This window comes from Scomber scombrus, chromosome 3, assembly GCF_963691925.1.
Source record: "Scomber scombrus chromosome 3, fScoSco1.1, whole genome shotgun sequence".
Lineage (NCBI taxonomy): Eukaryota > Metazoa > Chordata > Actinopteri > Scombriformes > Scombridae > Scomber > Scomber scombrus.
Genome location: NC_084972.1, coordinates 22,335,084 through 22,350,198, shown reverse-complemented (window position 1 = coordinate 22,350,198; position 15,115 = coordinate 22,335,084). Strand labels below are relative to the sequence as shown.

At 39.0% G+C, this 15,115-nt stretch overlaps 2 protein-coding genes across 2 annotated transcripts; one reads left to right on the top strand and one right to left on the bottom strand.

Annotated features, from left to right (window-relative positions):
- Positions 1-77: 77 nt before the first annotated feature.
- LOC134006320 (cell division cycle-associated protein 7-like) lies at positions 78-4,841 on the bottom strand (the record flags this gene model as incomplete). The annotated part of the gene is made up of 8 exons (XM_062445409.1): positions 78-123; positions 620-756; positions 1,783-1,932; positions 2,234-2,377; positions 2,813-2,965; positions 3,173-3,265; positions 3,784-4,137; positions 4,716-4,841. Coding segments are annotated over 8 exons (1,203 nt in total), but the record flags the coding sequence as incomplete, so codon positions are not given.
- Positions 4,842-8,516: 3,675 nt separating this feature from the next.
- LOC134006309 (bone morphogenetic protein receptor type-2-like) lies at positions 8,517-14,267 on the top strand. Its single transcript, XM_062445398.1, has 10 exons — positions 8,517-8,553; positions 9,450-9,650; positions 9,987-10,142; positions 11,300-11,412; positions 11,522-11,743; positions 12,091-12,205; positions 12,533-12,690; positions 12,793-12,946; positions 13,859-13,995; positions 14,151-14,267. Exons 1-10 carry the CDS (start codon positions 8,517-8,519, stop codon positions 14,265-14,267), a joined length of 1,410 nt encoding a protein of 469 aa, XP_062301382.1.
- Positions 14,268-15,115: the final 848 nt, after the last annotated feature.

Below are 15,115 nucleotides of genomic sequence, written 5' to 3'. Positions count from 1 at the left end.
AAAATTAAGACTATAAACTTTTAAACAGTAAGAAAACTACAAAAGTTGGAACAATTGCTCCCTCTAGTGTCTTGGGATCACACCTCTCCATTGTCATCTTCATGCTTCAGTTTGTTTCGGAGGCTGCACAGAGAGAAACATGTCAGTTCTAAAAATGTACAAAAGGTTTTGGGAACACTATAGGTCATTTTAATTTTATACTAATTTTCTGAGTAATTTGCAGGTATTTAAAAGTATTTTTAAGACATTTTACAGAGATCGTGGTACTCGAGTTTTTAAGAAACAAAACTACACATTGAAAAGTATTTTATATCAGTATAAGAATTTAGTTTAAGTTTTCTGCAAATTAACTAGGTATGAACCAAATGATAACGAATCGTCTTTGTAAAATGTCCTAAAAATGAACCGTTAAAACACTGCATATCAACAGCATAATCATACTTCTGACACAGATTTCTAGGTCCAACCACTAAACAGTTTACAACCACTAAACGAGCTTTCTGCGATGACCCCACTCTGGCACTCCATGTAAATATAAATAACTTAAATAGTTTGCTATTGCAGTAGAAACTTAAACACCTGAATTTACTGAATAAAAACGTATCATGTTGTACTCTACCTGAGGAGGTAGGAGTGGACGTCTGAGAAGCCGTGGTACTGAGCCAGGGGGAACAGGATCCCAGTCGGGCAGCGGCCATCACGCTGGCGGCAGAAGCTGCAGTTGCAAATGCCTCGACAGGGAGGGCACTGCCACTCCTGAGGAGATGAACGGTTAAACACTAAACTGAATGTTTTTTTTAGATGAAGACAAAAGGTGTAAGTACACAAGGAAAAGGATTTAACAACTTTTGTAGATTTGCCTGCAGGGATGCTTACTGTAATGTGCAAAAGATAAACAGCACCAGAAACAAATCCTGTTCCATCTTGAGAAAAATGCAGAAGTTAATATTTACCACATCTTGACACTTGAATTACTAGCACTGTGACTGTTCAGCAAGCAAAGGGCATACAAGTTGGCAGAGAATTACTCTAAATACAGAAATGACTTGTCACTTCAAAGTATATATGCTTTATGGATGCTTATTTTAACAATTGTTCTTGTTATATATCAATATTTGTACTTCAGTAGATGTCAAAAGGATACCCACCAGCAACAAGAGGAAACAGACATTGTATGCTTTATGTTTGACACAACATTTGTTCAAATAATAGTGGTAGACATGAAATGTGCCACATCTAATCATCAAATAAACTACTAGAAATGTGGTGATTGTAGGTGCTCTTGTGTTTTTGACAACGGCTACAACTAACATTTCTGTGAGACCCCATTAACCAATTGTGTCAAAATACATTTTGTGTTTTCTGGTTGCAGAAATGTTCATTTTTGTACGTATATTCTAGTCCATCAGTGGAAGTTGTCAGGCTTTGGCCCTCTGTTTGGTTGTAGTGAATCATAACTGTTTAACATGTGTGTCTTCACTTACACAAGACTGACATTTAAGTTACCATCAAAGTGAAATGACTTGCAATAGATGTTTAATGAGAGTGCCTCAGTTCCCCAAATCTATATAATAGAGGCCACATTTATGGGAAATGTCAGGTTGAAATAAACCAGAGTTATCCTTTGAAAACAGCCTCACAGAGATGGTAACATATCAGCTCTGCCAAATTTAAATCCCCCTCCTGCAAACCTAAACATTATATAACAGAAAATACTGAAACAATGCAACAATTCATCTATGCGTCTGCACAGCTATAGCCTGTGTGTTGTTGGTGTCTGACCGGATCAAGCAGCGCCTTCCTGACATCCTCTCCATATCTGTTCCTCAGGCACGGCCCACAGAACTGACCCTGAATCCCACGACAGTCCTCACTGCGGCAGCACGTCTTAGTGTCGACAGTTTTCTGTCGGCACTGGTGACACGTAGAGCCCTGAGAACAGAAACATCAGATATGTTAGACGAGTATGTCGTCCACAGATAGTTGAAAGGGTCAGAAGAATACATTTTGAAACTTTTCCTTTCAAAATCACACCATTTAAATATGTTGGAGAAGTTGAGCACATTTGTTAGGCTCCAGTAAAGGAGAGACTGCCACCTGGTGGTGACCTGATGACCGTAACAGTATTCTGAACTAGAAGTCACAGTGATATTGTTAGTAGTCTGTGGGCAAACTGATTTGGCTACAAAATAACATTGAAATATATATTAATTCATTCATTCCCAGAACTCACTGTCACTCTGTCATAGACTTTATCAGTCATGTTATCTGCGATCAGCTGAATCTCATCCTCTGTGATGTCTTCCACAGGGCGGACAATGTGAGGTTTGGACTGATGAGGTCGTGGAGTGCCACGGCGCTGTGGGGCCCGGCGTACCTGGAACATCAAATAACAATTATGATATTTACTTAGCTTGAACAGGCATCTACAAAGTCTGACACATGTTCATCTCAACAATATACAGCACGTTAAAAATGTTAGTGAAAAACAGAAGATATTTTCATATTATTTACAAAGTTTTAGTTCCCCACACACACATAACATATTATGTAGTAGCACAATGTGTTGCACTACATAATAATGCCAATATGAAATTATTTGATTTTCTTACCTGAGATCTACTTTAAAAGTAAAAACATGAACTTACATGCAAAACAAAATCACAGTCAAGATGGACAAAAAAGTAAAATAATTGTAATGCACTTAAATCAACATTTTTAAGGCATGTGTGGGTGCTCAATTCTGTTCAACATATTTTCAGAACAGGAATTAATTTTAAAAGACAATTATTGATAAATGGATGAACTAAACCTCCAGCAGCTCCTCCTCTAAGCTGAGCTCCAGCTGCTCCTCCTTCGGGGCCAAAAGATCCTCACTCGCCCCCATAGAGCGTGTCTGTCTGCGGGACGCTCGCTCTGGGTTCCTCCTGGACTCAACTCCAGCTGCACCAGAGCGTGGTGGACGCTGCAGGTGAGGTTGGATGAAATCACATCAGTACACTGGTCTATACTGAAATACTATTATTCAGAGCATGAACTGAATTTCAAAGTGGTCATAATTGGAAGGAAGATTAAGATAAATAGATAGATTAGGGGGAGGTCTTAATTTTCTAAAATATTAACAACTGACTTTGGGGCAAAACTGCTTTGGGGCAAAACTTCTTCTGCTTACAGAGCTTTTCTCTTTGGGCTGTTTGCCAGCTTGTTTCTTCAGAAAACCTGCTCCTCCTGGCATCTTCTGCAGGTCTGCCATCAGCTGTGCCAGCTGTTATAAAATAAAATAAAAAAGATTAGAGTCAAGGCAGCTTACCAACTTCTTGAGTCATAAATCATCACAATTTCCTGAATATTTCAGCTGCCCTGAATCTGTCCACTTTAGACTATAGACCAAGGAACGTGGGCTCAGGCAGAGGGATAAATTGCTCACAAACACTTTTTTCAGGATTTTTGATTGATTAGAGGCAGCTGAGTAATCAAATAGGTAATTTTTCAAGCAAAAATCCTGGTAGCAGCTTTTCAAGTGTGGAGATTTACTCCTTATCTCTGTTTTACAGTTTATCTTTGTTATTGAATATCTCTTTGAAGAACCCTCGAATGATCTTGTGACTCAATACTCCAAGTCTGAGAGCCACTGATTTAATCTCTAAACCCTCAATCTGATTTTTTTTTTTCTCTCTAGGAGTTCCAATTTGAGAAGACCTGTCCATTTCTACTGTAAACTAAAGGGAGTAGTGAGTACAATAATCTCTGTGTGGAAAATTTAGTTTTATGTTTCCTGGTTACCATTGCTTTATTGGCTTTGATATTCTGTTCTCTCTTGGCCAGAAAGGAGTCCGACACATCTTCTGCTGAACCTGATCCATGCTTCTCAGAAGGAGACGGTCGAGCCACTGCTGTCTCTTCATCTTCAAACTTAACGTGTCTCTTCTTCTTTGCCCGACTGGTCTTTCCTGTTCGGTGCACATCCCTCTTCTCTGTCCTCTTTTCTTCCCCCTCTTCATACTCATCATCAGTGGACTTCTGGGCAGAGGGAGTGCAGCGGAGAGCCACCCTCAGTCTGAAGGGATGGGCAGCAGCTTTCTGCTTCTTGGGTGAAAGAGATGGCTGGGCTCCATCTTCATCTTCCAAACCTGTATTCTGATTGACCTAAAAAGATTGAGAAATGATTTATTTCTTGTTTGGCTGGTGACAGAAGTCTTTCACAAAGTTTTCACAGTAGAATGAATCTGACCGTCTCTCTGGGAACATAATCTGTCAGCTGGATATAAGTGAAAATAAATGACTGAACACCTGTGCGATATAATGCAATCCAATACAACAGTTCTGCCATAAATTTCACTATCACAAAGCACAAAGATTTTCAGTTTTTGTTGACAGTTATTAAGGTGACAAATCTGCTCTGTTTGTTAAGTGATGTTAGGTAGTGGGTGGTGGTGTACTGGAGTGCATAATATTGATAAATGTTCCTAATATTTCGTCCGCCCCATTATCATATATGAGGGGGGCGAAATATTAGGAACACTTTGTACGACCTAAGTAAACATTATAGCAGGGCTGTATTAGATTGCACAGGTGTTCCTAATGATGTGCTCACTGAGTGCATTCATTTCTAACTTATGTGGTGCTATAAACAAACTACAACAGAAAATGTCTATTACACATAAATATAAGACTTAATATTTTCTGTTTCATTCGTTAGAAACCAAAAAAAGCACCTTGTGGTCGCTGATTTCACCTTCAGAAAAACCGTAAAATGTTCGGTCGTTTTCAGAGTCCTCCGCAAAAACATCAGCCAGCTCTTTAGTGAGGGAGGGCATCCCTAAAACCCCTGTCTGATCAAATAAATATGCACAAAATTAGCGTAAAACTTTTGAATTCATATGTAGTATACACTCAGGCTGGCAAATAAGTAGTTTACCATTGTTTGTTTTCAGTCGGCGGGAGGGACTTAGCTTCCCCTAGTTCATTTGAGTTTGGCCCGCCCGCGCTCACAGGTACGTTAAACTGGTAGAAAATTAGGTGTGCGTGTTTTGGAGCTCGGGGCAGCTAGAATGCACAATATGAGCTAAGGTGAATATCGCTTTTTAAACTCCGCCCTCGTGGGGGGAGCTGAACACTTAAACATGCCCCCAACCAGGACACAAACAAGAGAATCAAATGTTTTTTCTCAATACTGTAAGCTGCGTTCAGACCAAAAGCGTCTGACGCGAATTGAGCAGCAAGTCTACATAGAAAATGAATGTAAATGGCGCGATTACACGCGATTTTATATCAGGCGGCGCAAATGAAGCGTCTGAAGCGAATGAATGAATGAATGAATCAATAAAGCGTCTGAAGCGGCGCGAATAAAGTTGGAAAAATTGAACTTTTCAGACGGCATCGCGCCGTGACATCCAATCAGCGGTGAGTTTCTCCCGACGTCACAAGCGCGAATGAAGCGATGATCCAAAAATCATGGTCTGAACGCAGACTATCACATTTTTAGGGCCCGAGCACTGACAAGTCAGTGAGGGACCTATTGCTTTTGCCAGGATTCTTATTAATATTTTTCACGTTCTTATGCCGCCACTTTAGGCGCATTTTTGGTGGCCTGAACATGCATGAAAACTCATGAAATTCTGCACACACGTTGCAGCTGGTGAAAATGTATTTAATTTAACGTGATTGGACGCAAGCGTGGTAAGGGGACTCGCTAGCGCCCCATGACGTTGGGTCATGTGACCACAAATCTTCTCGGATCTGCATGAAATTTACATATGTCATAGGTCTCATCGGATCATTGGGAAATTAATTTTGTGGAATTTTTTTACCAAACAGGAAGTCGCCCACGCGGCGTGGCGTGCACCGATTTTCATTTTTCGAACACCGCTTTAAAGGACTTTATGATGTTCACAGAATCATGAAACCTGCCACGTAGGTTTCAAATCATGAGCTCTTTCATCTGATACCACATTTGCCCAACATTTTGCCCCAACAGCTCAGTAGCGCCCCCTAATGCCTTTTCCCACTTAGGATGTACTGACAAACTCTAAAACTCACCAAATTGGACACACTCGTCAAGACTCACGAATATTATTTTTTGGTATGAACCTTTTAAGTGCCAAAATGACTACAGCGCCCCCTAGAACATTAAAAGTTGAAGCCCCGCCTTCTACATGCACGTACATGAACGAAATTTAGGATTCATATATATCATGACCAGACGCACAAAAAAGCCGCTTGGACCCATACCCTAAGTCCAACAGGAAGTCGGCCATTTTGGTTCACAGGTGCATTTTTGCCGCCATTTTCCCCATTTCCAGGCCTCGCACTTTAACGAACTCCTCCTGCAGTTTTGACTCCACAGACTTCAGATTGGAACTGTATCATCCTCAGACCTTGATGATGTAAACTTGACAACAGATTTTACCTACGTTATACCAGGTGGGCGTGGCAGTCGTTTGTTTGTATAAACAAACAACTCCTTATAACTCCTCCATACATTGTCGGATGTTTATACATGCAGTGCGTAAAATGTCACACCTGGTGACGCCGTTTCAATTTCAACATCATTGGGGGTGGGTGTGGCAAGGGGGCTCCATAGCGCCCCCTAACAGCAGGTCATGTGACCACAAACTTTGTCTGATCTTAGTGAAATTTACAGGACTCATAGCACTCATGGGTAAACCGCCAAATTTTCACTCTAACAGGAAGTGAGTTATTGTGCATTTCCTGCGTCAATTTTCCGTTTTTCCCTCTGCGTTTAGAGGACTTTCCCGTCTTCACAGAATCACCAAATTTCCCACATAGGTTCACACTCAGGCGCACTTTAATTTGAGACCATAACTGCCCCTGGGCGTGTCACAACAGCTCAATAGCGCCCCCTAATGCCTTTATCCATTTTGTACATTTTCACAAACTCCTAAACTCACCAAATTGTACACATACGTCAACAGTCACACATATTGACTACTGACAAAGTTTGGGATTTTTAAGTGAGAAGATGACTCCACAGCGCCCCCTGGAAGATTTCAAAGTTTAAGCCCCGCCTTCCACATGGACATAGAGAAATGCAATTGACAAGGCCTATGTATCATGTCCAGACGCAGAAAAAAAGCCTCTTGGACCCATACCCTAAGTCCAACAGGAAGTCGGCCATCCAGGCTAAAATGTTCAATCTGGATGATTTTTATTATTATTATAGTTTTAGGCCTTTTTGACAGCCTAAACATGCCCCATTAAAATAATATTTCTAAAAAATAAATGTGAAAATGTTGTTTTTTTTGTTTAGGAAGCCACAAAAAAACAAACAAACCTGCAAAGTGAATTAAATTCTTTGTCAAAATGATGATGTAAGCTAATGTTAGCTAATGGTCTGTAGTCATTTGATTTTGTATTGAAAAACAAAAAACACATGGTTATGCTCATCTCTTTTTGGCCAGGAAAAGGAAAAACGGCTCGTATTTCAATTTAATCTTTTGTATTTAAAACGAAAATCAAATAACTACTTTTTATTTGTTTTCTATACTCCTTCCTGAAAAGAAAATCAAATGACCAAAAGATACACAGACCGCTAGCTAACAGTAGCTTACATCATCATTTTGACCAAAAGATACGCGGACTGCTAACCTTGAAAGTAGACATTAGGAACATTTGAATGTTGACTTTCTGAGTTAAAGCCACATAGGATGTTCACATTTTGACATTTCAAGACAAGAAAAAAAAAAGACAGTAAAAAGGAGATAATACAGCTGATACACGTGTTGTTTTGGAATAAAAGCCCTGACATGCTAACATGCTAATGTTAAGCGCGTAACTTTATTTAAGCAGGAAATAATGCTTGCAGAATCAGTGACTCTCACTTCTCAAAACTCATTTGTACAGACTTGCTTTTATGTGATGTCTTTTTATTTCATTTTATATTACTGTATTTGTTTATTTATTTAATTTTCATCATCTCCTTACTCTTTCATTGTCTTTTGCTTTCATCTTGTTAATGTTGGCCTTGTTACTGCTCTCTGTGTTGTGGGCCTTTGCTTTGTATTGTACTGCCTTTGCTTTGTCTGTCAAAGCACTTTGTAAACTCTTTTAAAAGGTGCTATATAAATAAAGTTGTTGTTATTTTCGCCTTGTTCACCATCTTAGTTTAGCGTTTGAATGTATAAAGAGAAGAATGAAGAATGGGTGTTTGTGGTGTGATATAAACTTTTTTTTAAAAATCAATCACAACAGGAGATCTTCCTTTTGTGGCTCCTGTGATTTTCTTTGGGAGCTCTTCAGTTTACTTGTGGCCCTCATATCATTTGAATCAGCTGCAGACAACATCACACCTGACTGTAGATGATATTCCTTAACAGTGGGAGATGATTATGTTGATAAATGTATTCCCACAGCCTATTATTTGGCTGAAGGTACATGTGGTACATGCAGGTGTGTGGCAGTGGGAGTGATGCTGTGAAACGTGGGAAACTCCTCTCACATTCCCAGGACTGATAAATAATCACTCCCTGCTGGGCTGGTCTGGCCTCAGAGTCACCATGATCCTGCAGCAGTGGCGACTGATTTTGACTTTGGGTGAGTTCATTTTCTATTATTTAAAGCTTCTAATCTCCATGTGTTGGTTTATTTTCCTTGTGAATCTTTTTAATTGACTTCCAGGGCCACAATTAATAATGTCATGATAATTAGATTGTGTTGCTGAAGCACTGTAATGTAAGTTTAGTAGCAGTTCAATAGAAGTGTGCCTGCTGTAACTGATTTCCAAAACACTAACTCACAAAACTCAATGATTTTAGTCATTCCTTTCAGCTCAGATTTCAGTTATACAGGGACATCTTAAATATGTCTACTTGCTCCAGTTTTGTTCACTTGCCTCAGAACCCTCTAACCTTTCCAGAGTTAATGATAGATAAGCCAGTTAATGGAAAGAGATAGGTATGCTACCAGCATATGTCCAGTAAATATAGCGCTGAAAGATTGATCTCAGAAGGAAAAAAAATGTTTTGTGGATTGTAGCAGATCTTTCTCTGCATCATCAAGCGTCAGGAAACACTTCAGGAAAATAGCAATATACTGAAATAAGTCTTGAAGCAATTCCAGGGTCAGGAACAATGTGACAGCAGTAGACTGGAACACTCAGAGGTGTTGAAGTAATGTTGAGGCTACTGATAAGATGCACATATGGCATCTTGATTTTTTATTATATCTACAGGCAAACTTTAGACTGAGTTAAAGTAGTCATAAATCTGCTTGTCATGTTAGAACCTTGAACAAATAACATTAAGTCTTTGCATAATTGATACAAATGTAGTTTAAATATATGTAGTTTATATTTAATATATAAACAACCAGCACTATAGAGTACAAGAGTTGCCATAAAGCCTGGATAACAAAGTCTCTTGTCACTTTTTCTCAATGAATCCACATCCTAATCATCTACAGCAGCTGTCTGTTTCACTTTCTCATCCTAGAATGCATCCTTCTACTTATCTCCAACCCGTCTTCGATTGAAAAAAGAAAGTGTGCATTCCAACTGAATCCACTGAACCCACACAACAACGTGTATAGATATGTTGGCGATGTGAGTGGCTCGGTGCAGCTTTGCGAAAAGACCCGCTGCTGTGTCGGCTATTTTATGGTCAACAACAGCCAGCCAAAGGTTGACGTTCTTGGTAAGGAAACTGGATCAGAACCACTGGAGTAGACTAGACATTATGGTGTCTGTTCTTGTGTCAGACCCTAACCCTAACCATATCATCTATTCATCCTAATCACAAGTCATAAACATTTTTACTCTTAAAATGTCATCAGATGATTTAACTATTTAAGCCTCATATCCAGCCTAAATCAGGCATTAGGGCACATCTGACTGCTACTGGCTAAATAGGTTAATTATGTCTAAGTCTGTCTAGTTATGTCTATATTATGTAATATATACATCCTTTTGGACTAAGTAGGATGCTCATGTTTTTTAAGTGTCTGTTGTGTCATTAATTTTTCTGCTCCAGCTTGTGATATAGTTGAAAAGATTTGCCCAGATGCAACCTGCAGGCCACAAACACGCTTTAACAACCGTTTCATTAAATGTGTGTGCAACACGGACCTCTGCAATAGTAACATGACCTGGACCCCGGAGCCCAAAGAGCTTCCACCCGCTTCTGTAGGTATGACGACAATTTTCTTTTCATCGCAAAAAATGTGATCATTATTTCATGTTTGGTTCCCCCCTAAGTCCGCTCCAGACAGATTACATCCTCTACCCTCCTTTTGTTTGAAAATCTGACATTAAAGTGAAAAAAATTCAACTTAAATTTTTTAACATGATATTCACTTAATGGCTACTAATGAAGAAACCTCATATTAGACTCTAAAGAAAATAAATGTGTTTCTTTTTTTCACAGAATATCCAACTTTAGTGATTCTGTTTGGACATTTGGGAGTTCTTCTCTTTGTCATACTCCTGATTGTTGCTGTGAAATGGAGAAACCTCCTTCGAGATAATTATCGTCACTTGGGTAAAACCTTCATTTTCAATTAGTGGCTATTTTTCAGTTTATTTAATATGACATTCCCCTCCAGTGGACAACATTGAAACGTCTTGATTGCAGTTAATGTTATTGGAGTGACATGTCTTAACACCTGTCTCAGGGAGCATTTGCATGATATGAAAATGAATAATTTTTTCATAGATAATAGTGTACAGTACTTACTGAATAGTGCAAATGTGGGAATTAACTAGAATCAATTAAGTGCCTTTATGGTGGACTGTGCTGTCACAATTTTACAATATCATCAGCACACAGGAGGGAAGTATACTAGAACCTTCAGATTTAGATAACTCGACTTCCATGTTTCTGCTCATCCTTGGAGTTAATAGCCCCTGCATATTACTTTAAGTGTCTTAGAGCTGGATCCAGATCAGACAGGCTATATTATTGTTGCCCTTACAAAGGAAAAAAGAAAGTGTTGATTTACAGTACATCCTCTGCTTTATTCAGCTCTCATGATATCATTGTGCGACCTTGAAACAGTTACATTCTCGCTGCTGGACTGGCCTTGGTGTTTATCTCTGCTATAATGCTCCCTTTTACCTCCTGTCCTTTCTTAAATCATATTTCTTTGTCTTTTATGTGCCTATTCACTTAGGCTAGTTTAAAATGAATAGTGGGTGACCTAATAATTTATACAAGGATTAAAACCTTTCAGGACTGCAATGAGGAAAAATGAGACTGTTAAAAATAACACAAAATGAAAGGAAATGGTAGTGTAAGATTTCCTTGAATTAGTGTATCTTCATTACATTACTTGTCCGCTGTTATAGCTTTAGAGGCGAGCCAACAAGCCTCCCCTGATGATTCACATGTCTCACCACTGTGTTCCTGCTTAACATCAAAAGCCGCAGAGATTGACATTGCTGACGTTGAACTACAGCAGGTAGGCAAAGCTATCAAATTGACTTATATTTTATGGTCAGCAGTGAGCAAAGTATTGGAAAATCATATAGTTAAGTGAACTTGTACCTGTATGTTATTATATGTTTCAGACTGTGGCCCATGGACATTTTGCCACTGTTTGGCAGGGGAAGTACAAGGGATCCGTGGTGGCAGTGAAGGTTATCCCTACAAGCTCGAAATGTCATTTTATCACAGAGAAGGAGGTTTATGAACTCCCATTGTTGAAGCATGCTGGGATTGCCCACTTCCTGGGCACTGCAAGGAAACCAGATGGTGACAGTTGGCTCACAGTCCTGGAATTTGCTGAACATGTGAGTGGTTATCATTTGTTGAAGGAAAATTAATTGTGCATTTTGCCATTTTCTGAGACAAAAAAGTCAAAAGTTATTCAAGGGTATTGGTGAATGGTCCGGAAAAGGAGTCTGATGTATGCTTTGCAGTCATGTAAACTCTATGGAGCAGCAAGTTCCTATTCAAATGTTTTGTTGAGGAAAATGATCATTTCCTTTAGTCCAGTAAAATGAATTGCATGCCACACATGTTCAAGTCTACCACATCCTCTCACACTCATACTATCATTGTTTATCTGAAGCGAACTCTATAATAATCACATTTTTGGACATAAATAATTAAGGTCCCTTTGATCCTTTGATTTCAGGGTTCTCTCCACTCCTTTTTGTGTAAGCACACCACCAGCTGGATTTTGTCACTGAAGCTCTGCCAGTCTTTATCACAGGGACTTTCCTATCTCCACTCTGACCTTCACAGCAATGGTATTGGCCAGAACATCACTGTGAAGATATGTGTGTGTGTTTGTGTATGTGTGTGTGTGTGCTTGTCCATGTTATGGCCTACCTATATAGACAGCTCTGCTATCTATGTATATACAGTATATGCCCATTTTGAACCATTAACAGAATTTTAGTTCAGTGGTTAAATTGTCATGTAGTGGCGGCTTCCTCCTAACAGCCACAAGCAGGCCAAAATACTAAATGTACAGTAAACGAATGAATGAATATACAAGTCTTTCTTGGCCCACTGCATTAATAACTCCAATCCACAACTATGTTCAATTATACTGTATGTGTCTTTTCTTCCAGATGTGCATAAACCTCCAGTGGCCCACAGAGACCTCAGCAGCTTCAATGTGCTTGTGAGAGCAGATGGTACCTGCGCCCTGAGTGATTTTGGTTGCTCCACCATCCTGCGTTCATGTTCCGGGCCTCGGCAGCAACAGAGCTACATAAGAAACACAGTGGTGAGACCCGTTAGGAGACATCATTTAGTATTGCAGGATTAGAACCTTTCAGAATAAATGAAAGCATACAGAATAACAGTTCAGATTCCTGTCCATCTGCAGGCCCATGCTCAGGTAGGCACTTTGTGCTACATGTCTCCTGAGATCCTGGAAGGCTTTGTAAACCTACACAGTGGCTGGTGTCTGCAGGGGGACATCTATGCTTTGGGACTGTTGCTGTGGGAGATTTGGATGCGCTGCTCTGAATTATTTAAAGGTAAAATTCCTCTTGGCCTATACATAACATAATGGGGTAGCCTTGGATCATTTTAAATTTTGTCATGGTACTTTTTAAGTGGAGCTAGTGGAGCCACAAATGGCCATTTAATCTGGTGTATCACAACAATTTATCTATCTTTTACCATTATACTTATTCTGTTTTAAGCATGTATGTCAAACTTACAAAATATGATCATCAAAAAATGAGAGGAACAAAAAATAATGACACAAACAAACAAAACAGAACCACATAGAAATAAAAGAAAACTTCTTTAAGTAATTTCAACCATTGCTTCAGAGATGGCTTTAGTACCTTTTTCCAGCACACATCAGCTGTATATTTGACATGAAGATACCAAAAATATCATCTACTCCTTCTCACAACTTAAGTTACATACTGTGGAAAATGTATCAGATAAACATAATTTGGGGCACAAAGAAAGATTATAATTAACAATGTGGGAAACATTTTACTCCAGAAAGCTTTGGGATATTCTCATGAACAATGATAGTGTCCCTGGGATCTTTGGATTGAACTTGTGTCACTTACAGGGAATTATATAGGTTCTCATTAACCATATGATAATTATGAATGAAAACCAAATTTCCAACATCACATAAGAATGACTGCAGATACCAAGTGCTCAATCAGTTTCAAAATTGCTCTTGAAGTTGAAAAAACTAAATCTCAGGCAGAGCAGGGAGATGAGTTATGTTAAACCCTTCATTCAGTTTGGCATAATGGCTATCACATGAGTCAATGCTGTCAGATTTCCACAATTTCAGTTTTTACTTTCCTTTTGATGTTGATGTGCATAATGAGCTGTATTTCTGTGCACTGCTCGGACACACTTTATCTCTGATGGTGCTAAATGGATGTTAAAATTCATACAAATGTCTCCATCTGCAGGCCGTATTGCTCCACAGCATCTCATGCCTTATGAATCTGAGCTGGGAGCCAGTATGACACTGGAGAACCTCACCTGGTACGTGTTTTACTTGGAAAAGAGACCCTCCATACCTGACAACTGGAAACTGCTACCTCAGGTATTCTTCCACATGATGCCTCTTGTTTGGACATACAGTTGTTATTGTGTTGGCCTGGAAGTAATAAAGATAATAAAGATAAATGTGTTGGACTTCTCATGAAATTCTGAATCTAATGAAAGTGAATGTATTGACTGACTATTTAAAACTCTCAGGGATCTGTGCTGCTGGAGCTACTGAGCGAGTGTTGGGACAGTGACCCGGACGCCAGGCTGACAGCTCGGTGTGTTGCGGACAGATTAGTCTCCCTTCAATCTTGTCACTCCTTATGATCTTTTTCATCTTGTCCTGTAGCCAACATATTGAGCACTTGTAATGTTTTCTTTTACTTTTAGAGCTGCAATGATTAGTCTATAAATTGATTAGTCGCTGACTATTTTGATTATCAATTAATTGTTTTAAGCCATTTTGTAAAGAAAAAATGATCAGATAACTCTGGTTCCAGCTCCTCAGATGTGAACATTTTTTGGTATCTTTGTCCTCTATGACAGTCAACATTTTACTGACTAAACAACTAATCAATGAATCGAGAAAATAATTGACAGATTAATTGATAATGAACGTAATCCTTAGTTGCAGCACTAGTCACTACTTTTTAGCTCTTCTAAATGATCAGGTTGAATTTTATAGGTTGGCCTCTTGATTTAAACGTCTTTCTTTTGGATTCTTATTTTTCAATGAGAACAAAAAAATGTTTTATTTCTTTATTTTCAACAACAGGGTGGGGTTTGTTTGTATTGTTTGCTCCTTTGTCTAATTTTACATAACTGTCATACATGATTTAGGTTTTGTAGGGAAATAATACTGAATTTTTTCAGAAGATACTTTGACTGCAGACTTCACATAGCTGCAAAATCACAGGCGGTACTAACACTGTTCATAATGTCAGTGATGTCTCTGATATATGTAAATGTTCCAATAAGTAAAGCTAGTGAGCAAGAACACACAAAGGGCAATTTGAACAGGTGTATATAATACAATGATGGGATGAATTCAATTTGGCTGTTTTGGTTTCTCACCGTCATACTGTTGTTGTTTACTGAGGCATTTTAATAGAGCAGAGCCATTGTCAATTTCATGAGTAACACCTGTACTTTTCCTACCATAACTTGACATGTCT